The 24303-nt window shown below is 42.1% G+C and overlaps 1 protein-coding gene across 3 annotated transcripts in view; it reads left to right on the forward strand.

Moving 5' to 3' along the window:
- si:dkey-220o5.5 (actin filament-associated protein 1-like 2) overlaps positions 1-24303 on the forward strand; it is a 103128-nt gene that overhangs the window by 30160 nt on the left and 48665 nt on the right. Inside the window, exons 2-3 of one of the 3 annotated variants that reach the window (XM_056246705.1) lie at positions 13259-13396; positions 23235-23368. In XM_056246705.1, coding sequence (XP_056102680.1) covers positions 13259-13396; positions 23235-23368 — 272 coding nt within the window. The remainder of the gene's footprint in view (positions 1-13258; positions 13397-23234; positions 23369-24303) is intronic. The other 2 variants (XM_056246706.1, XM_056246707.1) reach the window with 2 other exon arrangements.

Consider the following 24303-nt stretch of genomic DNA (forward strand, 5'->3'; position numbering starts at 1 on the left):
CAGCGTCTGTTGTTTCATGTTTGCCCGCAAACGCGGCTGATATCCCCTTCACAGTTAGGTATTTCACTTGATCTTCCATAATAGATCATAGCTGTCAACATTGAACATTGAATATAAGGGAGATTTCCCGGAATCCATCCCCAAAATAAGGGAATTTTTCTTACCCACCACAAACTAAAAAATAAAGCACTAATCATTAAAAGTCTAAAGAGTTTATAACTACAAATGAGTGAGAGAGAAAGAGACAGTGTGTGTGTGTATTAGAGAAAGTGTGTCATTTTTTATCAGAGAATGTTTAAATACTAATATCAGTTTACGAGGGAAACGGTACGTGGTGCTTCGGGGGCTGCTGGAGATGATTAGGGAGAGGTCAGTGCTCCTTTACCGATCAAAGCGCGCGCTGACACGGAGTATAATTGTTTATACTTGACGCGTCCGCACGAGCGCGGCAAAGATTACGCGTTGGGTGCGCAAGACCGGCAAGACCCCATTTCGCTTGGCTGTGTGCACAGCTTTTTTTGTAACAGCGCGCGCGGCGCCGCATCCGAGGATGAACGACTTCAAGCCGAATCTGCCCGAGCATGTACGTCTCACACAATCAGAGCGTAAAAATACGGGATATTTTACGGGAAAATAATAAAACGGGAAGACAGCCGGAAAAGAGCTAAAATACGCGAGAAACCCGGAAAAACGGGAGGGTTGACAGCTATGTAATAGATAGGAGGGGACACACAACTAGTAAAGTTGGATCTGCTGGGAATCCTTATAAATGCTGACAAAGGGTCGGCCAGGCTTGGAAAATAATACTCTTCCCAAATCCCGTCGGCAAACAGGCTAAAATATTTCTTTTTGTCTCCACTAAGTGCCTCAAACAAAACTCCTGGACATCTCTTAAAGAGTCTACGCCGTGAACCTCGCATACTTTTGAGAATCCTACGTTTAGCTGATCTTGATAAATGCTCATTGTCACTCATGTAAACACAACAGTTTTTCTTCCGCAATCACACGTCTGCGCTTTGTTTCCCGGCAGACCGAAAATAAACGCGACACTCGCACCCCCCGGAAATCCGATAAAATTCAACCAATCAGATGACGACTTCGACATTCCTGAAGTGTTTCCAGTTAAGTGTACCATATGCATCAGACGTTTAGCCAACGTTCCGTGGGCGTGACGTCTGAGGCTGAGACTACTTTGTCATGGAGCTCCTGAGCAATTCTGGCTGCTTCGTTCTGTCAAGTGTGGAGAACAGAACCCAAGTGCAGAAAAGCTGTAGAGTATTTATGAGGTTTTAATAAATTGTAATTTTTTGAAGGTTCTATTTAATTCCTCACTATTTAACCTTGCTTGCCCCAATGGGGTTCCATAAGGCTCCATCTTGGGAGCAATTTTATTGTCCACCAATAATTGTCATGTGGTGCAACCAACGAAGAGAAATATGGAGAAAAAAGGAAATTATATCATAGGGAGGACCCCTGCAGACTCTCATGACTGTGTCATGGTCAATTAGTCTCTGACAATATACCATATGGTGTGACTATCCAAAATCTTGGATATAATTATGTTATAATTATAATAATTAAAGTTTGGCCTTACATTTAAAACCTTTTTTGAAAATAATATAAAAAATTAAGATGTATAAAGAAAATATGCATTATCTTTTACTTGATGTTTACTCCACATAACATTTCATGACAATTAATCAAATTTAAACTTTTGTTGAGATTTTTAAAAATATATTTTATCTTGCACACTCGTTTTTGTGATTTGACCCATTCACATAATAAAAATGCCAATCCTGTACAGTTTTCCCTCAAGTCTGTGCAATAAAAGCAAGTCAACAGATTCCATCTAAGCTTGCATATCAGTGGTTGTCGATAGAGCTCTCTTCCTTTTTCTTTTTTTTCTCAATCTGAGAAAATTAAGTGAGTTGTGGTGGGATTTACTGCATTCTCATAGCTTTTTTTAATGTTCTTGAAATGTTTGTTTTTAATAAGGCTGCTGAGGCATTGTTAGATGTCTACTAGTACTCGCCCATGACCCTGTATAAACCCATGGGAATTCAGATGTTTACTCCCTGGAGATGTAGCCACAGCTGGAGCTCTAAACCACCACTGCACCCTGCAGACATGCATGGGATTGAGTTCTGAATAGACACAATCAAGATGCTCAACTCTGGTATCCTATTTGGGAAAACATACAGTGCTAACTGAGAGCAGTGGTTTGCATAGATAGACTGTAAGTTCAGTTTCTGTTCAAGCTCAGGAGTTTGTCAAATTATTGCAGTGCATTTTGGTTTTTGATTTGTGTTTAAATTGACCAACCTTGGTCTAAAAGGAACTCTGTTTTATTCACATAAACTTACCGTATTATTTTTTTAAACTTACCGTAGTACTTACCGTAGTATTAGTAATGACCGTTGTCATTGATTGTCAAAGCTGCTGATTTTCTGTAGGTTTCAATGAGATTTGATTGAAAAAAGACTAAAAAGGGACATTCTTTGAAACAGCACCTCTTGGATCCATTGATCTTTTCTCTGGCAAATGATAAAAGCTCTGCCTCAGATAAGGAACAGCGTTTACACTTTTCTTCTCCCTCTTGTGTAAATCACACAAGCGCTGGAGAGCACTTGCTTAGTCGCAATTCTTCTAGTGTAATATTTAATGCCGCAATTGAGAAAGAGTTATTAGACTTCTTGTTATAGAGGAAAACAAATAACAAGGCCCACTTGCTTTAATATCAGCCGATTAACCTGCTACTTTAGTATAACATTAACTGATTAGTTTGTTAGCTTAGCCAAAAACATACTAGACAATTATCCAGCTATTGTATCATAATTCTAACGTAGTAGCCTTTGCTACAAAAGGATTATCTGATTATCTCAGGATAATCACAATAATGATTACCTTTAAAAAAATTGTCATCAAACTTTTTCCTAGAAGAAAACTACATTTTTTATGTGTATATGTGTTAAGTTTGCGGTTTCAAACTAGATTGATTGACTGAAAACTTCTATTTTAAAACGAGTAGTGAAATAACACTACCCATGTGTTTCAAAGGCTTTACGTAGGTCTTTATGGGGTTCCCTACAGAGTGCTTGTCAAAGGACCATTCAGCTCTATCACAACAGCTGGCCTGTGTTGAGGTTTTTCACCAGAGATCAAATTGCCGCATTGTGACGGACTAGGAATATCTGACCTTACGATTTAAAGGAGTCATAATGTGCAATTTTCACTTTTCCATGAGAATCAATGTATGTTATGATTGACTAACGATTATACATTGGCCGGGATGCCGATATTCAAAAGTGAAGCGTTTGTTTACCCCAGGGTTCTTAAAATAGCCAACGTGCACGCGCACTCAAATACGAGATTTCAATTTCTCCCCCGGCTTGACGTCAAGACGGGGCCGGATATACCATATATGGACACCGCAGAGGAGGCCCGCCCTGCCCCTCTCCCCATCATATTCAGACAAGAAAGATGCAGAAACGTAGTGCACACGTGAGTTGCTCTGTGGTTGACTGTAATCCACATTCTAATGTTTTTTCTTTACCCAAAACTGACCAAACTACAAGGGACAAGTGGATGAAATTTATTTTTAATGACGCTGTTCCAACAACCATCTCAACTTGCTCAACGTTAGGTGTCTGCGCTAAACATTTCACAAAAGAATCTTTTACAAATTTGGGGCAATATCAGGCGAAGTTTGCATCGAAGCTACGTTTGGAAAAAGGTGCCATTCCAACAATCAGGGACTTGCCTGAATTTGAAACGGTAAGACTGTGTTTTTATTACTATATTTTGTGTAACAAACAGCAGCTAACTACTAATGCGGTTAATGTATGTGATGTAAACACGGGGAATGGACTCTACGAATGCTAGCCACATCTTTCCACTTTGTTTTACACTACAGTAACGTTAGCTATTATTTAATATAATCGTATATAATATAACAATGACAACATATCATTGTAGGCCTATTGATTTTTTTATATAATAGATAAGGATAGATAAATTTAAAAAACAGTCAAGAATTAATAAACAAAGAAAAACATAACGTTACATGTCTGCAGATGAAAATTATTAAATATCTAAAAAACCACAACGTCAAAAAAGGCAAAAACAACACATTATAGCAAACGTTAATCTCTATAACCACTGTAAGCTGAAAATAAAGTAGACTACATCTCCGTTAATGTAATCTACATTAAATAAAAGCTAAACTTATGTGGGAGAAAATAGCAAAAAAACGTTTTAGCTCGTTACTGATGTTAATGTATGTCCCAGTCAAAAAAATTGTCTTTACCATTCAGAGACATGTTGATGTAGACGTCCTTCAATTGACTGTTGTTCCTCTTCCGTTTCCAGCTCTGGTTCAGAGTCTGGCTCAAACATATACGGTTGAATCCCTTAGGTCGCGGCCAGGTCGGGTTCATTCACAACTTGCGCCATGATCTCTTTTTGGAATGATATGCTGAAGTTACCTGCGGTGTCAAGCCCCCTCCTTCCTGCCACCAATCAACGCGCCCCTCATTTGCATTATTAAAATGACCGTCCACGACAGCCAAAACCTCGCATCAGATCTCGCGAGACAATAATGCATTCAGAAATAAGGGTCAAACGAGCTCTGTGTTTATTTTTTTTCAATTTTTCTTTTTTAGAAGGGCATGAAATGACTATAATAGAGCGTGGGTATCAAAGTTAATACTACATTATGACTCCTTTAACACTCTTTTGATACACTTTAATAAAATAAAAAAATAAAACAAAATTAAAAAGGCATACATTAAAAAGAGTATATGGAAATAATATACTTTAGAGTGCTTTTCTGACCCACTTAATTAGGACTTAAAGGGTTAGTTCACCCAAAAACGAAAATTCTGTCAGTATTTACTCACCCTCATGTTGTTCCAACCCCTTAAGACCTTCGTTCATCTTCGGAACACGAATTCTACCATAAAGACTCAGAAGAGTTCTCAAATAAATAGAATTTATTTTGTGAAAGGAGTTTACAGACGAAAATAAAGGTAGATGCTCGACAAGCTCCGTCTCTGAGTTCTTTGGCGTAGGCCTCGTCCTCCGTCAGGGTCTGAAGGTTAGCTTGTAGGTCCTGCCTGATGTTAGAGGCAGGGGCGGAGCCTACCCCCCGACGAGTGGACGGGAGCCATCCTGGTGGTGGTGGGGAGGATGGGGGAAAACTTTGCTACGACACCTGCAGGCAACGACATGGAACGGTAGGATCAGTCTTTTATATTCAATGTCGAGCTGTGATTGGTTGCGTGGAATTATAAATAAGTGACGTGCAATGGAGTCTTTCTGGTAGAACTTACGCTTACGCTTTCATTTCTACCATAAAGACTCAGAAGAGTTCTCAAATAAATAGAATTTATTTTGTGAAAGGAGTTTACAGACGAAAATAAAGGTAGATGCTCGACAAGCTCCGTCTCTGAGTTCTTTGGCGTAGGCCTCGTCCTCCGTCAGGGTCTGAAGGTTAGCTTGTAGGTCCTGCCTGATGTTAGAGGCAGGGGCGGAGCCTACCCCCAAAAAGTAAGGAAAATGCGATGAATTCCATACATACCTATGAGGATTCTGAAAGGCATACAGTAGGATTAATAAATAGGGAAGACAATAAGACGACTTTTAATTGCTTATCTTAAAGTCAGGTACTGAGCGTAAAAGATTAAAACTAGGATATGTTCTGAGATAAGATAACTTATAAGAGACTTCAGCAAGATCGAGAGTAGGAATGTCACTCTATATGGGCAGAGCTTATTTTTAAACGTGAACGAAGCCGCGTCTGGCCGCAAAACTTGAAATGGGAATTTTAACGAAGCCTTGATAGGCTGAGTTATTAAGATACATACGAAAGCCTCGACTGCCCATGATAGTAGGCTTTAAGTAATCATTAAAACTGTTCATTAAGCCTCGATAGGCTGATGGCTCTATAGGCTTAGTTCATGCGACAGAACCGAGATTTAAATGTAATATGTGTTTATGAAATAAGACACGATTGTCTGAGGCCACAGTAGGCTAATGCCTCGATAGGCTGATGCCTCGATAGGCTTAGTCCATACGTCGGAACCGAGATTAAATGTAATATGTGTTTATGAAATGAGCCACGATTGGCTAATGCCTCGATAGGCTGATGCCTCGATAGGCTGATACCTCAATAGGCTGGTGCCTCGATAGGCTTAGTTCATGCTGGTGCCTCGATAGGCTTAGTTCATGCGTCAGAACCGTGTGTGAAAGATTAAACCTATGAGATATACTGAGATAAAGATAATTGATAAGAAGCTTTAAAAGATCGAAATTGGGAATGTCACTATATGTGAGCTGAAATTCTCATCTTCTGAATATGAACAGAAGCCACATCTCCCCCCAAAACTTGATGGAGATTTTAAATGAAGCCTCGATAGGCTGAGATTTTAAGATGCATTCATCCTGGGTATGAATATAGGGAGAAAATAAATAAAAGCAAAGTTAAATAGCATATGCACCAGCCCTCGTCTTTCTTTAAAAATAGGTCCGTAATTGACCTTACATTTATAAATAATGAGGCTGTCGCCAGGCGACTTCCCGAGGAGCCACGAAAGGCAGAGATGACACATTGGCATAACTGCTATCAGGGAAGCTACGATACGCGCAAAATATTTGCTTTAACGTACAGTCATGAAAGCTCGGTCAATTGTAATGTCTCGGTAGGCTGAGTTCATGTATCGGAACCGAGATTAGTTGAAAGCTCGATAGCATAAATGTAATAGGCTACGTATAGCCATGAAACGATCACAGTGATTGTAAAATAGGTCCGTGATTAACCACATATTTATAAATGATGAGGGCAGTTGCCAGGTCGACTTTCCGAGGAGGCACGAGAGGCAGAGATAAGACATTGAGATGATTACAATCGGGAAAGCTACGATTTGAGTTTATGAACGAAGGCTGCGATCGGCCATGAAAAAAGTTGGCTTAGAGTACAATCATGAAAGATTGTTCAATAGTGATGCTTTGATAGGCTGATGCCTCGATAGGCTGAGTTCATGCATCAGATCGAGATAAGTCGAAAGCTTCGATAGCATTACTGTAATAGGCTACGTTTAGCCATGACGCAATACCAGTAATCGAAAAATAGGTCCATGATTGACTTTATATTTATAATGATAAAGGCTGAAGCCAGGGAGACTTTACCGAGGAGCCATGATAGGCATAGATATCACATTAAGATGATTACAACCAGGAAGCTACGATATGCATTTATGAACAAAGGCCGCGATCAGCCATGAAATATTTGTCTTTAGGGTTCCAATCCTTAAAGCTTGTTCGATAGCGATGCCTCGATAGGCCGATGCCTCGATAGGCCGATGCCACGATAGGCCGATGCCACGATATGGCCGAGTTCATGCATCGGAACTGAGATTAGTCGAAGGCTTCGATAGCATTATTGTAATAGGCTTCGTTTAGCAATGGAACATTACCAGTGATCGTAAAATAGGTCCATGATTGACCTTATATATATATAATGATAAAAAGCTGAAGCCAGGGCGACTTTTCAGAGGAGCCACGAAAGGCATTGATATGACATTAAGATGATTACAACCAGGAAAGCTACGATATGCATTTATGAACGAAGGCCGCGATCGGCCATGAAATATTTCTCTTTAGGGTTCCAATCATGAAAGCTTGTTCGATAGGCCGATGCCTCGATAGGCCGATGCCTCGATAGGCCGATGCCTCGATAGGCCGATGCCTCGATATGGCCGAGTTCATGCATCAGAACTGAGATTAGTCGAAAGCTTCGATAGCATTAATGTAATAGGCTACGTTTAGCCATGTAACGATACCAGTATTCGTAAAATAGGTCCATGATTGACCTTATATTTATTATGATAAAGGCTGAAGCCAGGGACACTTTTCCGAGGAGCCACAATAGGCAGAGATATAACGTTAAGATGATTCAACCAGGAAAGCTACGATATGCATGTATGAACGAAGGCCGCGATCGGCCATGAAATAATTGTCTTTAGGGTTCCAATCATGAAAGCTTATTCGATAGTGATGCCTCGATAGACCGATGCCTCGATAGGCCGATGCCGCGATAGGCCGATGCCCCGATAGGCCGATGCCCCGATAGGCCGATGCCCCGATATGGCCGAGTTCATGCATCAGAACTGAGATTAGTCGAAGGCTTCGATAGCATTAATGTAATAGGCTTCGTTTAGCAATGAAACATTACCAGTGATCGTAAAATAGGTCCATGATTGACCTTACATATGATGATAAAAAGCTGAAGCCAAGGCGACTTTTCAGAGGAGCCATGAGGCATAGAAATGACATTAAGATAATTACAATCAGCAAAGCTACGATATGCGTTTATGAACGAAGGCCGCGATCGACCATGAAATATTTGGCTTAGAGTACGATCATGAAAGCTTGTTTAATAGTGAAGCCTAGATAGGCTGATGCCTCGATTGGCTGAGTTCATGCATCGGAACTGAGATTAGTCGAATGCTTCGATAGCATTAATATAATAGGCTATGTTTAGCCAAGAAACAATACCAGTATTCATAAAATAGGTCCATGATTGACCTTATTTTTATTATGATAAAGGCTGAAGCCAGGAAGACTTTTCCGAGGAGCCACAATAGGCAGAGATATAACGTTAAGATGATTCAACCAGGAAAGCTACGATATGCATTTATGAACGAAGCCCGCGATCAGCCATGAAATATTTGGCTTTGTATTACGATCGTGAAAGCTCACGCAAGTTATGCCTCGATAGGCAGAATTCGTGCGTCGAGAACGAAATCAAGTCGAAAGCTTCGATAACATAATGAAATAGCCCAAGATTGGTCATAAAATGGCAGTAATCGTAGAATTTCAGAAGCTGTGATAGGCTTAAAAATATTGCAGCAATCAGAACCGAAAGTTACGATAGACATAAGCAAGCAAGGATACGAATAGCCTTGGAGCGTTGTTATTATGGTATTTTCAAAGCTATTCTTCATTAATCAATTATGGGATGAGTTGATGGTAAAGAACGAAATAAAGAAAGCCACGATTGACTGCGTGTAACTAAACAGATTAGCAGTGAAAAGCGGACGTATGATAGATGTATGGATTGTTAACCACCACCAGTAGCTAGCGAAGAAATTTACCTCGAATGTCGGTTGAGAGGGCTTGTTGAGCATTTAGTAGAACATACGTGTCGGATCTGATGTAGGTCTTGTATGCTGTGGACGACCATCTGCCAAGCATTTGGATAGGGGAGTCGGGAACGCTGCATTCGGCTACTGTTGTTGTGGCTCCGATACGAAAGGAATACCCAGTGTATATATGTGGAGAAAGACCGGAGAATTAAGGAGGAAGCTACATGAGTTCAAAACCAGTGCTTTGTCATTGGAAGACCGTTCGCTTATATGAAAAAAAGGGAGTATTGAAGTGTGGTCATGCTTTGAGATATGACCAAAGAAGTACAGGGGCAATAGGAATTATAGACTTTAGATATAACAACGCCAGAGACTCCAGAAGAATCTGTTTTCGAAAACTTAAATACATTTAAAAGGTGGGAGAAAGACGTAAATCGGAAATAGACAAGCCACGAGCCAAATTAAAATGTTTTGAAACAGATGCGAATTCCCCTGATCAAATAACCTGTAAAACACGGTTAGAAACGCTTTTTCTTGGATGCATGAGCCATGCACGCTGTTAAAACATGGCTATATGTATTATTATAATATATATTTATATATATATATATATATTTTTTTTTTACTATTAATTGCTGTTGATTTATGATCGAATAAGAGATAGTTTATTTACAGAAAACGAGCTGAGATTAAATAGTGTGCCCCCTTTTATTAGTTGAAGTCTGCAATCATCAAGGTATAAGTCGAGATCTTTCCGGCGCTCGGGAAGTGATTGAAAAAACATCTCCATAAATGCATTACCGGAACAATAACAAATTCAGAGAAGGGCGTAAAACAAGTTGAATAGCCTTAATAGGTACTGCTCCTTTAAGATGGAAAGCAATTCGTCTCGTCTCTCACAATGGTGAGTGAGCAGATGAGGAGCGCGAGCTGTAATATATGGCATATACATATGCGATTTAATAACAAAGTTACTCTTAAGCTTGATTAAATTCTATTCAGCAACCCAGTTGATAGTATTTTGCAACTGGCCGTGAGTGCGTGACGATGTAGTTAACGTTACGTGAATCTTTGCATACACTTACCATTTCAATGAGCTATTCGGCCCACTGTTTACTGTTTAAAGCGTTGCAGTATGTTGCGTTGCAGACTGCAGTATCGGCAGTTATTTTAAAGCTACCACATCACCACATTTGAACTTCACGTCTTGAAGGGAACAGAAGAGTAGCAAGTTAATATACTTACCTGAATGAAGTTTAATCGTGGTAAAAGGGGAACTTTTTGAAAAACACTGAGTGGAGATCGACTCTCATGAGATTTAAAGCTGCCACGTTTGTTTCTTACACAAGTGTGTCGCACTCGCGCATCGCGAAAGTTGCTGAGATCGAAATCAACGATGTGACTTGTGTTGTTATGTTTGGTATCGAAACGCGAGTAAGTGAACGCCAGCGCCTGTTTCTGCGAACTGAATGGAAACGTAATTGGCATCGAAAACTTTGCTACGACACCTGCGGGCAACAACATGGAACGGTAGGATCAGTCTTTTATATTCAATGTCGAGCTGTGATTGGTTGCGTGGAATTATAAATAAGTGACGTGCAATGGAGTCTTTCTGGTAGAACTTACGCTTACGCTTTCATTTAAGATATTTTTGATTAAATCTGAGAGCTGGATCACTCCTCCATACTAGTCCATAGGCTTCTTCAGGGATTGAACTTGCCGGCCTCGAAAAGTTATTAAAGACATCGTTAAAATAGTCCAAGTGACTACAGTGGCTCAATCTTAAGTTTATCAAGCGACGAGAATACTTTTTGTGCGCAAAAACAAACAAAAATAACGACTTTATTTCAACTATTCATTTCCTTCTCTTTAGGCCTCTAGTCAGTTAACGTAGTGTGATTCCGTAGAGCTACGTCACACGTAGGCTCCCTATTGGCCGACGCTGGTCATGTGCGTGATGCGTGTGACGTACAACAACAGAAGCTTACGCTATTACACTAGTGAACTGACTCGAGGCCCACAGAGAAGGAAATGAATAGTTGAAATAAAGTCGTTATTTTAGTTTTTTTTGCGCACAAAAAGTATTCTCGTCACTTGATAAACTTAAGATTGAGCCACTGTAGTCACTTGGACTATTTTAACGATGTCTTTAATAACCTTTCGAGGTCGGCAAGTTCAATCCCTGAAGAAGCCTATGGACTAGTATGGAGGAGTGATCCAGCTCTCAGATTTCATCAAAAATATCTTAATTCGTGTTCCGAAGATGAACGAAGGTCTTACGGGGTTGGAACAACATGAGGGTGAGTAAATACTGACAGAATTTTCATTTTTGGGTGAACTAACCCTTTAAGTACATCTTCATATGTTATTTCATTATTACTTATATTGTCTTTGAAATATGGTTAAAATGTAGTGCTGTATGTACTGCCAAGCATTTATGGTTACCTAAAATATACTTTAATGTAATTTCTATTGAAAATTGAATGTCATGTATTTTTTTATTTACACATTTGTTATGTTGAGGTTGCAATTATTTTATATTAACTTTAAAAGTAACGTCAAGTTATAAATCAAGTACTTTACAGATGCTTTAATATGTTATTCAACACATCAAAGTAAGATCAACACATCAAAACACTTCTAAGTCTACTTCAAATAAGTCCACTATAACACGACTTAGGCTTATTAAAACAATATTATTCAAACTTTTAGTTTGACATTATTACAAAGTGCACTTTTTACTTAAGTGCGTTAAGAAACATAGTCATGAAAGTGTAACTGTACACTTAAGTGACATTTTCTTTCATTAATATTATATTATCTGCCACTATAGTTAAAAAAAAAAGATTTGAAGTACACTACAAGTGCACATTCAATACCATTAAGTATACTTCTTTTTCACAAGAGAGAAAGATGGTTGAGCAGGGGTATGCAACTAGGTTTTTATATTTTCTGAAGAAAATATGAGTGACACTTACCTGTGCAAAAGGTTGTAGTTGGTCTGAGTGTTTTTTAACATGTTGCTATGTGGTTGCTAGGTGGGTCAGGTCCCTAGGTGGTTCATGGTCCCTATTCAGAATAAGTTATGTGCTGACGTTTAATGCTTTAAAATATGTGAGAAAGAGTGAGAGAGGATTGACTGCAGCACAAAGGCCCACTGATGTGTCTCTGTGTAATATACACAGTGTGTGGAGTCTCTGTATGTTTACTGTGGTGAGGGCTTGAACAGTGGCCTGTTTGTCTGTAGCCAACATAATAAGGATAAGACAGAGTGCAGACTTCACTTTAAACCATTATAAAACAGGTAAAGGCCTCTTTTCCTTCTCAAGTCACCAAATAGCACAGCATGATTTCACAATTTCAGCTATTCAGGATGGGAGAAATGTATTTAATTCAATATTAAATAATTATTTAGGTCCACAGTAAAGGTAGAACTTCAGTGTAGGGGCACATGTGCTGATGTTTGTGTGGATATTAGTCTAATGTGATGAATGGGTTCGGCTGCAGGAATAAACTCTAACATTGTTATAAAGTCACTTTAGTAAATAATTCAAAGCAATATAGAACACACTTATTCAGCTTAGACTTAGAGTGTAAATAAACCAGCAGTTTAGGAGCCCTCCACTTCGGTCATAAAATCAGCTGTTGAAAGAATGATTAAAAATCTGAAAACTGAGCCTGTTTACTATTGTGGTTTAATTAATCAAACACTGATCTCTCCTGAAAAGATTGAACTGTAGTTATAACAGGTTAGTCAGGCAGATAGTTAACTTTTCTTCAAGCCTTCATCATCTGTTTTTGCTAACTGAATTTCAAAAGTCTTTTATGTATAGATTTTATTGTTTTACCTTGGTCCCAGGTACAGACTTTCAATCTAAAACAAATAAAAATCCATCATATACCCATCAAATATTACTACAATTTAAAAATCATCACGTTGCATAGTTAAACATCAAATAATCATAAACAGTGTCAGTCTCAGTGCTTGAGATATGAGACTATGAAGACAGAAAAATTTCCAATCAAGCTGTTATTTTTTTAATTATGAAAAATGTGAAAAATCATTTAATTGTGTTTATTGATGATACATGTGTATGTTTTCTTTGATTTTGTAGTGCTGGCTCGGCTGGTTTCGGACCTGCAGGCGTTCTTGCTGGTTCTGGACAGTGAGAATCTCAGTTATATTGCTCAGGCCCAGAAAAAATCCATCTCAGAGCTGCTATATAAACTACAGGACCACAAGGACACACCAGGTAAATACTTGGTTGGTTATATGAAGTAAATGTGTGACTGTATATGTAAGTATACACTGCCGTTCCATTGTTTGAAGTAGGAAAGATTTTTTCATGTTTTTGCAAGAAGACTCTAAAGGCCCTTTTTTGGGTTCCATTTTCTGCGTTTTTCGCATCTGTAGCAAGCAGTTTGAATGGTGTTTGAGTGGTGTTTTGACAATTCAGAGCCACCGAATCACGAATACGAAAAAACACATATGAAAATTTCGGACTCAGTATGCAAGGGCCTTAATTGTGATTGACATAACGTGAGGTCGTATTTATTTTTTAACGTGCGAAAAAACGCACACGAAAATTTCGGACTCAGTGTGCAAGGGCCTTAATTGTGATTGACATAACGTGAGGTCGTATTTATTTTTTAACGTGCAAAAAAACGCATACGAAAATTTCGGACTCAGTGTGCAAGGGCCTTAATTGTGATTGACATAACGTGAGGTCGTATTTATTTTTTAACGTGCGAAAATTTCAGACGCGAATTTTGGACTCAGTGTGCAAGGGCCGTTAATCGCGTTTACACACTTCCTCAGAAACTTTAGTTCGTCATAAAAAAATTCGGATTGGGTTTGATTTTCTGCGTTTTTCACATCCGTAGCAAGCATTTTGAGAGGTGTTCTGACAATTCAGGGCCACCGAATGACGAATACGAAAAAACGCACACGAAAATTTCTGACTCAGTGTGCAAGGACCTTTACGCTCACCAAGGCTGTATTAATTTGATCAAAATTACAGTAAAACCAGTAATGTCGCAGAATAAGTCTAGACAGGAGATGAACTCAAATGCTGGGTTTATTTACAAAATAAAAACTCATCTATAAACTAAACCAAAAGAAACAAAGAAACAAAAGAATCCAGGAAGCAATAAGGTCTGTAGTCCATGTAGCAAAACATTGACAGTTGCAGACTGATTAAATTCCACCGTACAGAGTGCTTTTTTGTTAAAGTCCCCCTGTAGTCAATAATTTTATCCCTTAAAGGGTCATGAAACCCCCCTCTATCAGCTCAAGTCTAGCTCATAATCTTTTTGAAAAATGCAACTTAAATGGGCGTGGATGGCTGTGAGAAGAAGGGAGGGAGTGGGTGTGGCACGGCAGGGGAGAGGGGGAACTGTCATCAGCCAGCAGTGTTGCCAGATGTACGATAATTATCGTATTTGTACAATAATTTTGACCTCTGTACAATGTACGATCAATAATGAACAATAATCTCAGAGTTTTCAGTTGTTCGTCCAAACACACATCCTACCGCTTCTCTCTCTGACCCCGAATCATTTCGCAGGCTCGCCTGCCTGCACGTACACACACACACACACACACAACACGGTGTCGCCCAGCCCGCACGTCAACACTACACATTCACAAGTCTCCCGCATTAAGCATACAATTGATATATTATCGAAATATCTAAAATGTTCATAACGACCGCTTATTTAACAAAAGGCAAGTAAAATGACCAGGGTTACATTTTAGACACACACTCTGAAGGGATAGAAAAGTCCTCAGGACTTGGTACCGCATTACTCGCAAGACGTAACTTGCATTGGTCATCGACAAGGCCGAAGTCCACCATTCTCCAATTCTCGAAGCTCTCTCGGGTAAAATGTTTGCGGCACTTGCGTCCCATGATGGTCTCTCTCCTTTACTAACGTTACGCGATATCACAGTTTGACATGTCTGTGGAAAGATCCACGTGGTGTCATGAATAATTAAGAGACCGTGTCTTCTCATAGGATATAAAAATTCAGTCTCATTAATAATTATGAGAGACCGATGAGTCATCAACGCACTACACTGTGCACTGCCACGTCACAGCCTGCGATGAAGATTTTAAACCCGGAAGACGAAAATAGCTGGAAAAAACTAAAATTTAACCATTTTCGCCCTACTATGAAATCTAACAGATGCTAACATTGTCTTCAATGTTGTTCAACACACATACCTCTGTTAAAATCTCAGAAAATGTGGTTTAGGGTTTCATGACCCTTTAAAACTCATCTTTGATCACCAAAATGACATATTTAAACTTTTTTTCATGTGAAAAAATGTATTCATGCCTTAAAATAGCTTGAATGTAACTCTACACCCTTGCTTAATTTAGTATATGCAGACCCATAAATATGGAAATACTGGTTCAATTCAGCCATATATGTTTGAACCAGAAACTGATTCAGAAGAAGTGGTGAAAGAGTGAATTAAACAGGCTCGTCTACAAGTTGATGTATCAGAATGGTAATGTGTTTTATATATCGCTCTCTACAATGTCAGACACATAACTGTAATTAATATGATCAGCCTTTTGCTGCTTGACTATGTTATCAAACAGCTTATAATGTGTTGCTAATGTTAAACAAACCATGTTACCGTTCGCCATCTCAGAGTCAGACAGCTGCCTTCTAAAAATCAGCATCCTTAGAAACGTACTCGGTTACTAACGTAACCTCAGTTCTCTCTAGAAGAGGGAACGAGTACTGCGTAATATCTTACGCTAGGGGAAAACCTCTTTTCCTCGAGATATTGAAGCCAAAAAATTATCCTTAATTTTGAATTATTGCAAAACGCGTTGCAGCAGCATACAGACAAAGGCAGGCGGCTCAGCGTGCCTATTGGCTGTCCTGTGGCAACTGCAGCAGCCTATCGAGAGCGGCCCTTTGGTGACGGTCCAATGGGGGCGCTTCGCACCCATCGTGTCACGCTCGCGCCCAAAGGGGCGTGGTCTAGCCCTATAAAGATAGCTCGATGGGCTGATCTCACTGGTTTTTCATCACCGAAGCGAACCAGCTCGTAGCAGGCACGGCAAGATACGCAGTACTCGTTCCCTCTTCTAGAGAGAACTCAGGTTACGTTAGTAACCGAGTACGTTCTCTTACGAGAGGTTCTCTCGTACTGCGTAATATCTTACGCTAGGGGAACACTATGCAAAACGCTGTGCATGTAGGGATCCAACACCAAAGTCCCAAGGGGCAAGTGCCCGGGGCGCATATAGTGCATAATCACCATGAACTCACAGAGAGTCCGAGAAGAGAGGCTAGCAGCATCATTCTCAAATAATTTAGCCACAAGAAAGGCTATTCATTATAATAGTGTCACACACAGTCAGGGTGAAGAGAAAAACTTCGGCCTGTACTGAGTGATAGTACGGGCATTATTTTCCCTTGGGAAAAAACTCACTGCCCGTTGAGCGGTGCTCAAGCGAGTGCAGTACTCTGCGCCGAAACGACGGGGCAGGTGGTACTTGACTTTTAAACCGACAGCAATTTGGCTTGTAAGGCGGGAACTTCTAGGTTATAAAACCTTAAAAATGTAGACGGGGAGGCCCAGCCTGCCGCCATACAGATATCTTGTAAAGAGATCCCACTAGACCACGCCCACGATGAGGCCATGCCTCTGGTGGAGTGTGCTCTAACACCTAAAGGGCACTCAAGTCCCTTTGTAGTGTATGCCATTGCTATGGTATCAACTGTCCATCTGGATAGGGTCTGTTTCGAAGCGGCTAGGCCCTTAGCGCGACCGCTAAATGAAACGAAAAGCTGCTCAGACTGTCTGAAAACAGACGAGCGAGATACGTAGGCCTTTAATGCCCTTACTGGGCAAAGGAGGCCTGTGCTTTCCTCCTCATTATGAACCGGTAGGGCAGACAGGGAGATAACCTGGGCCCTAAAGGGTATCCCTGGGTGTTGAGGGATTTAGGCACGTATCCGTGTCTTGGTTTGAGTATGACTTTTGAGTCGTTAGGCCCAAATTCCAGACACGTTGCGCTTATTGAGAGCGCTTGCAGATCCCCTATGCATTTTACTGACGCAAGAGCCATGAGAAACACTGTTTTGAAAGACAAGTGTTTCATATCCGATGTCTGGATTGGCTCGAATGGGGATCCTTTCAGGGCTTCTAGCACCATGGAAAGGTCCCACATGGGGATAGATGGGGGTCTGGGAGGATTCATCCTCTTAGCTCCTTTTAGGAAACGAATGACCAGATAATTTTTCCACAGTGACGGGCCAGACGCAGGTTTTGTAAACGCTGCTATGGCCGCCACATAGACTTTGAGCGTGGATGGGGACCTGCCCTTATCCAGTAGCTCTTGAAGGAAGGAAAGTACCTCCGTTACCCCGCTGCTTGTGGGTGGAAAACCTCGGGTTTTGCACCAGTTAACAAACACTGACCACTTAGAGGCATAGAGACGTCTGGTAGACGGTGCTCTGGCCTGCGTGATGGTGTTTAGCACTCCCTCGGGGAGGTTTGCAGGTACCGGTTGATGGCCCATGCGTGCAGGGCCCACCTTTCCGGGTGAGGATGCCAAATTGAGCCCATGGCCTGAGAGAGGAGGTCTTTCCTCGTCGGACTCGGCCATGGGGCAGTGCTCGTCAGCTGCATTAGGACTGGGAACCATTCCTGGTTCGTCCAGAGCGGAGCCACAAGGAGCACAGAGCATCTGGTTTCCCTGATTCGTTCCAACACTTGAGGCAGGAGCGAAACTGGGGGAAAAGCCTAGAGCGGGCAGCTGGGCCGGACGAGGGCCAGTGCATCCTTGCTCTTTGAGAAGAATTTTGGGCAGTGAGCGTTCTCCTGGGACGCGAATAGGTCTACCTGTGCTCTGCCGAACTTCTCCCACAGCAGGAGGATTATCTGCGGGTGCAGAGACCATTCCCCAGCTGGTATATTGTTTCTGGACAGTCTGTCTGGCCCCAAATTCAGGAGGCCAGGCACGTGTGCTGCTCTCAGTGAGCGCAGATTGTGCTGAGCCCAGACCAGAATGCGCTCTGTCAGTCTGAAAATGCGATTTATGTAGGATACCACCGACATGTTGTCCGAGCGGACTAAGACGTGGTAGCCCTTTATTCGGGGACAGAAGCGCCTCAGCGCGTTGTCGACTGCCAACATTTCCAGACAGTTTATGTGAAGGAGCTTTTCTCGTTCTGACCATAGGCCGAAGAACGGTCTGCCCTCGTGCAGCGCTCCCCATCCCGAGGTGGAGGCGTCCGTGGACACCACCTGTACACTCGAGGAAGTCCCCAGGTTTACACCAGACTGGTACCAGTCGGTCGCTCTCCAAGGTTTCAGGGCTGTGACACATTCCTGATTGACCCGAAGCAGATCGGAAGCCCAAGCTCGAGGTGGTACTCGTGCTTTGAGCCAAAACTGCAGCTGGCGCATGTGAAGCAGGCCCAGCTGAAGTACTGAAGATGCTGAGGCCATCAAGCCCAGCATTCTCTGAAACCTCCTGAGCGGGACTAAAGCGCTGCAGCGGAAGGATTTCGTGGAGCGCTGAATGTCTATTCTGCGCTCTGGAGTTCGGCTCTGTGCCCAGGAAAATTATTTTCTGACTGGGGACCAGCGAGCTTTTCGCCCAATTGACTGTGAGACCCAGTTTCTCGAGGTGTTCGAGTAACACGGTCCTGTGTTCTATGAGCTCTGACTGAGATCGAGCTAGAATCAGCCAATCGTCCAAGTAGTTCAAAACTCGCATGCCCTGAAGTTTCAGGGGTGCGAGCGCCGCGTTCATGCACATCGTGAATGTACGGGGTGCAAGAGACAGGTCGAACGGTAGGACTGTGTATTGATATGCCTGGCCCTTGAAGGCGAATCTCAAAAATCGCCTGTGACGTGACGCTATTTGTATCTGGAAATAAGCATCCTTCAGATCGATCGACATAAACCAGTCCCCTTGGCAAATCTGCGCGAGGATTTTCTTGGTTGTAAGCATTCTGAACTGGCGTTACATAAGCGCTTTGTTCAGTTTCTTAGATCTAGAATGGGTCTGAGACCCCCGTCTTTTTTCGGTACCAGAAAATATCTGCTGTACAGGCCCCCTTCGCTCTGAGCTTGAGATAAAGGCTCTATTGCCCCTTTGCTCAATAAGGTCGCTATTTCGGCTCGAAGTAGGTGTGCTACTTCTGTTTTCACCGTAGATTCGACGCGCGCCGTGCTGCGGCGAGGGCGTCGAGCGAACTGCATATAGCCTCTTTTTATAATGTTCAGCACCCAATTCGAAACCCCGGGAGCTGTCCCCACGCGTTTGCGTGAATGGCTAGGGGTAGAATGGGTTTTGGGCTCTGATCGTAACATAGTGACGACACGGGAGCTTTCGTGCGCTGTAACATGGGCACTGTGTTTACAGTGAGTGAGGCGGGGGGCGCGCCTGAAATGGCGTGCAGCCTGGCCGTGCTCGCTTTCATTATAGCAGTTTGCTGTGAGAGAGCTAGCGGGGCGAGCCCCGTGGGGCTTAACATGTCTGTGGGTGAATGTGGGCGCGGAGTAGCGTGCACATTCACTGCACTGGAAAACACCGTCGGCCTGAGCTGACTGTATGTGTGTTGGTTTCATTTTTCAGAAACCATGGTACATGTAGTGTGTAGTGTTTGTGGGCACTGGGTCGTGGGCACATTCACTACATTCAATGCACAATTGACATGCGTCGATTTCATTTGTGCGAGACCTGTACCGTGACGGGCTGTGTTTGTGTGCAGAAATGAACACTGGGCTGTGGGCATTGTATTACACTCATAACACTATCGGCTGTGGCCGGAATACCAGAAAATACACTGCTTATGATTTTTCTGGGTCGCCATGGAAACGGCATTTGCGTGCAGGCAAGCGGGCCGTGGTACCGGCTTGTTTACTGCAAATTACACTGGAACAGTCGCATTTTCTTGGAACTGAACAAGCGAAAAGGAAGTCTGGCCGTGGCGAGACTAAATTTCTTAACTGCTGCGAGAGCCAGGATCGAACACGGGTCTCCCTCGCGAACAGCTTTGTGTTTCGCCACAGGGGGGAAACAACGTAAGCTTAAATTAGCTCGAGCAGATAAGGGAGCGTCACAGTTTAGGGTGTCGGCATATGTTGCAGGTGTGCGTGTTATACAACAGGCTCATTGCTGCAATATTGACATTTTCAGCCGCTCAACTAAGAGGAGCTGGGAAATGTTTGAGAAATGGAGATTGTCCGGCCTCGGCGGGACTAAAACACACTCTTTCCCTATTTCGCCGGTGACGCATACCCACGGGGGGTGGGGGCGGGGTAGCTTTCTTATAAAGTAAAGAAAGCTAGCGGCTCAGCTGGCCTTCTCAACAGATGCAGCTATCTCTTCGTCACAAATGGCGAAAACGGCGGCGCGCGGCGGCCGTTGTCCGTCAGTGAGCGACTCGAGTGAAGCTGGTGAAAACTCGCGGGCGAACCGGCGAGCTTTCACGGGCTGGAGAAGGCTCGGGGACCCGCTGAGTACGCCGCTTTACGGCGCAGCACTACAGCGGGCGGGAGTGCAGACTCGGAGAAATATGCCAGGCGAGTCCTCAGAGTCACCATAGGCAATAGCTCGGAGTGAGGTCAGCCGCCCTCAGCGAGCGCGAGTGCTACATGCTCCTCTCTCAGGCAGGAAACGCAGATGAGGCGGTCCCCGTCGCTGAGTGCGGCTCGGCATCTTTAAAAAGACGCAGCTCTTTTAGTAAGTGAGTCGCGGGGGCGAACACACAGTGAGCAGAGTGTAAAAGGATATATAGACGCCGGATAGCGTAGCAGGAAGCGGCGACTGAAGGCGGCGAGATGAGGCCAGCGGCTTCAGAAGATGGCTCGTCCTGCAGAAGGCTTTTTCAACGGCGCGGCTTCTTCACTCAGGATCCAGCGATGCAGAGCTTCGCTGAAGAGATGAAAAATCAGTGAGATCAGCCCATCAAGCTATCTTTATAGGGCTAGACCACGCCCCTTTGGGCGCGAGCGTGACACGATGGGCACGAAGCGCCCCCATTGGACCGTCACCAAAGGGCCGCTCTCGATAGGCTGCTGCAGTTGCCGCAGGACAGCCAATAGGCACGCTGAGCCGCCTGCCTATGTCTGTATGCTGCTGCAACGCGTTTTACAATAATTCAAAATTAAGGATAATTTTTTGGCTTCAATATCTCGAGGAAAAGAGGTTTTCCCCTAGCGTAAGATATTACACAGTACGAGAGAACCTCGTAAGAGAACATCATAGAAAGTCAGTGGAGAAAGGCATATCGTTCATCATAACATCGTACTATACATCATATACATAATTCACCCGTTATATAGCTAAATGTACACGATTTTTCTTATCAACAGAAAAATAAACCGGAATAATCTGGCTTCTCTTGAGACTCCCTGCTTTGTAGCATATTTAATGCACGTTGACGTGATTGGTTACAATTTGCAGTTTGTGACATAAGGAACATTGGCGATTTCAAACCACGTTTTTGAGACAATGGTGTTGACTTGTGACTTTGCTCATGGTTTGTCTTAAAGCATATTAAAAACACCACATAAACATACACTCACCTAAAGGATTATTAGGAACACCTGTTCAATTTCTCATTAATGCAATTATCTAATCAACCAATCACATGGCAGTTGCTTCAATGCATTTAGGGAGTATTTCACAATCTGCTCAGTTACTGGGATTTTCACGCACAACCATTTCTAGGGTTTACAAAGAATGGTGTGAAAAGGGAAAAACATCCAGTATGCGGCAGTCCTGTGGGCGAAAATGCCTTGTTGATGCTAGAGGTCAGAGGAGAATGGGCCGACTGATTCAAGCTGATAGAAGAGCAACTTTGACTGAAATAACCACTCGTTACAACCGAGGTATGCAGCAAAGCATTTGTGAAGCCACAACACGCACAACCTTGAGGCGGATGGACTACAACAGCAGAAGACCCCACCGGGTACCACTCATCTCCACTACAAATAGGAAAAAGAGGCTACAATTTGCAAGAGCTCACCAAAATTGGACAGTTGAAGACTGGAAAAATGTTGCCTAGTCTGATGAGTCTCGATTTCTGTTGAGACATTCAGATTGTAGAGTCAGAATTTGGCGTAAACAGAATGAGAACATGGATCCATCATGCCTTGTTACCACTGTGCAGGCTGGTGGTGGTGGTGGTGTAATGGTGTGGGGGATGTTTTCTTGGCACACTTTAGGCCCCTTAGTGCCAATTGGGCATCGTTTAAATGCCACGGCCTACCTGAGCATAGTTTCTGACCATGTCCATCCCTTTATGGCCACCATGTACCCATCCTCTGATGGCTACTTCCAGCAGGATAATGCACTGTGTCACAAAGCTTGAATCATTTCAAATTGGTTTCTTGAACATGAAAATGAGTTCACTGTACTAAAATGGCCCCCACAGTCACCAGATCTCAACCCAATAGAGCATCTTTGGGATGTGGTGGAACGGGAGCTTTGTGCATCCCACAAATCTCCATCAACTGCAAGATGCTATCCTATCAATATGGGCCAACATTTCTAAAGAATGCTTTCAGCACCTTGTTGAATCAATGCCACGTAGAATTAAGGCAGTTCTGAAGGCGAAAGAGGGTCAAACACAGTATTAGTATGGTGTTCCTAATAATCCTTTAGGTGAGTGTATAAACAATATTAAAAGCTTGATTTTCACCACAGGGGGACTTTAAACGTCCCATATGTGCGCTATCACTGCAGCACAGCTCCAACAAAGCTGTCATGTTTTATACAGTTTTTTTCCATATCTGTCTGGAAACACTGCAGATCCACCTACAGCTGTTGTGATTGGCTGAACTTTACCTTTACTGAGAGTCAGTGGAAGGTCATGGTAAGATTGGGAGGACAGATGTTAAATTCGAAGACCGCTACTCTCATATAACCTATATAAAAAGGTCATCTTTACCACCATATCTTAAGACTTTTATATGTAAATGACTTCTGTTGTGGATGTCTAACCTCTTCATACTTCAGTTTATAGCTCCACTTTGGGTTTTGGGTTCTTACAATTTTATGAATGTTTATAATATATTAAAATTGTATGTGTTTATATGTTCAGCAGAGGATGCAGAGTACATGATTATGAACTGTCCCTCTGGAGGCCCCAGTGATCTCAGGGAAAGCACCACCGCTGAGGCTCATTTGACAGAGGAACCCATTTCAGTCACCTCTACTGAACGACTGCAGCAAGGAGTGAGTCCAGCCCTTATGACTCCATGATTTGATATAACACTCTGAAAGATTTATTGACATGGTATGAGCTCTAAATAGCATGTTACAGCTTTAAGTACTTGCTCATCAAAGAAAGATTTTTGTTTTGTTTGAAAGCCAATATTACATACAAGCAAATATTATTTGAGTTGGTATGGACCCTGTTTACTTACTCTTTCCTCAGAGTCTTATTGTGCACCATTTATCTGTTCATAGTCAGTTTTCCAAAAAAATGTCTTATTAACCTTTCATCACAATGTAATAACTGCTACAGTCACGTCACTAGCCTTACTTTATTTTTCAGCCAGCTCCTCCTACTCAACCACCACTAGCCCTACATTCAAATTTTTGTTTGAGTTTTCTATTTAGCTTTCTTTTTTTTATTTCAGTTGTAGTACTTTAACTTATTTTATTTCTTTTAAGTTTAAGCGTTTTATTTAATTATTTACATTTAATTTTTTTCAGCTTTATTTCAATTAATGAAAACTTTTTTTTTTTTAAACAGTTACTACTTAAGGACAATTTGTTATTTATGAAAGCATCATTTTATTCAACAGTTTAGTTATTCTCTATGGTGGCTTCTCAATCAGAAGGCTGTGTCCTAGACAGGGTGCATATCAAGGCTGCCAAGTCATCAAGTGACGTCAAAGCACATCTCAATTTGAAGTATCCTTGGAAGGCAGCCTTCGTTTCGCGTCCTTCATTTGGCTTATTTTGAAGAATGCATCACATATCCTATGCGCCCTCTAGTCACCCACAACCCTTTGAGCACATTCAAATTCACACACAAAAAATGTTGCAGAAAATGAATCTGTTCTGAACTTGTCCAATTTCATTATTTAATAATAATTATTTTAAAAATCAGAGATGAAAGCATTGTGTCATGGAACAGAAGAATGCAGACAATGGTAAAATCC

This window comes from Rhinichthys klamathensis, unplaced genomic scaffold (assembly GCF_029890125.1).
Source record: "Rhinichthys klamathensis goyatoka isolate OS25496 unplaced genomic scaffold, OSU_Roscu_1.1 h1tg000040l_1, whole genome shotgun sequence".
In the NCBI taxonomy this organism is placed as follows: Eukaryota; Metazoa; Chordata; class Actinopteri; order Cypriniformes; family Leuciscidae; genus Rhinichthys; species Rhinichthys klamathensis.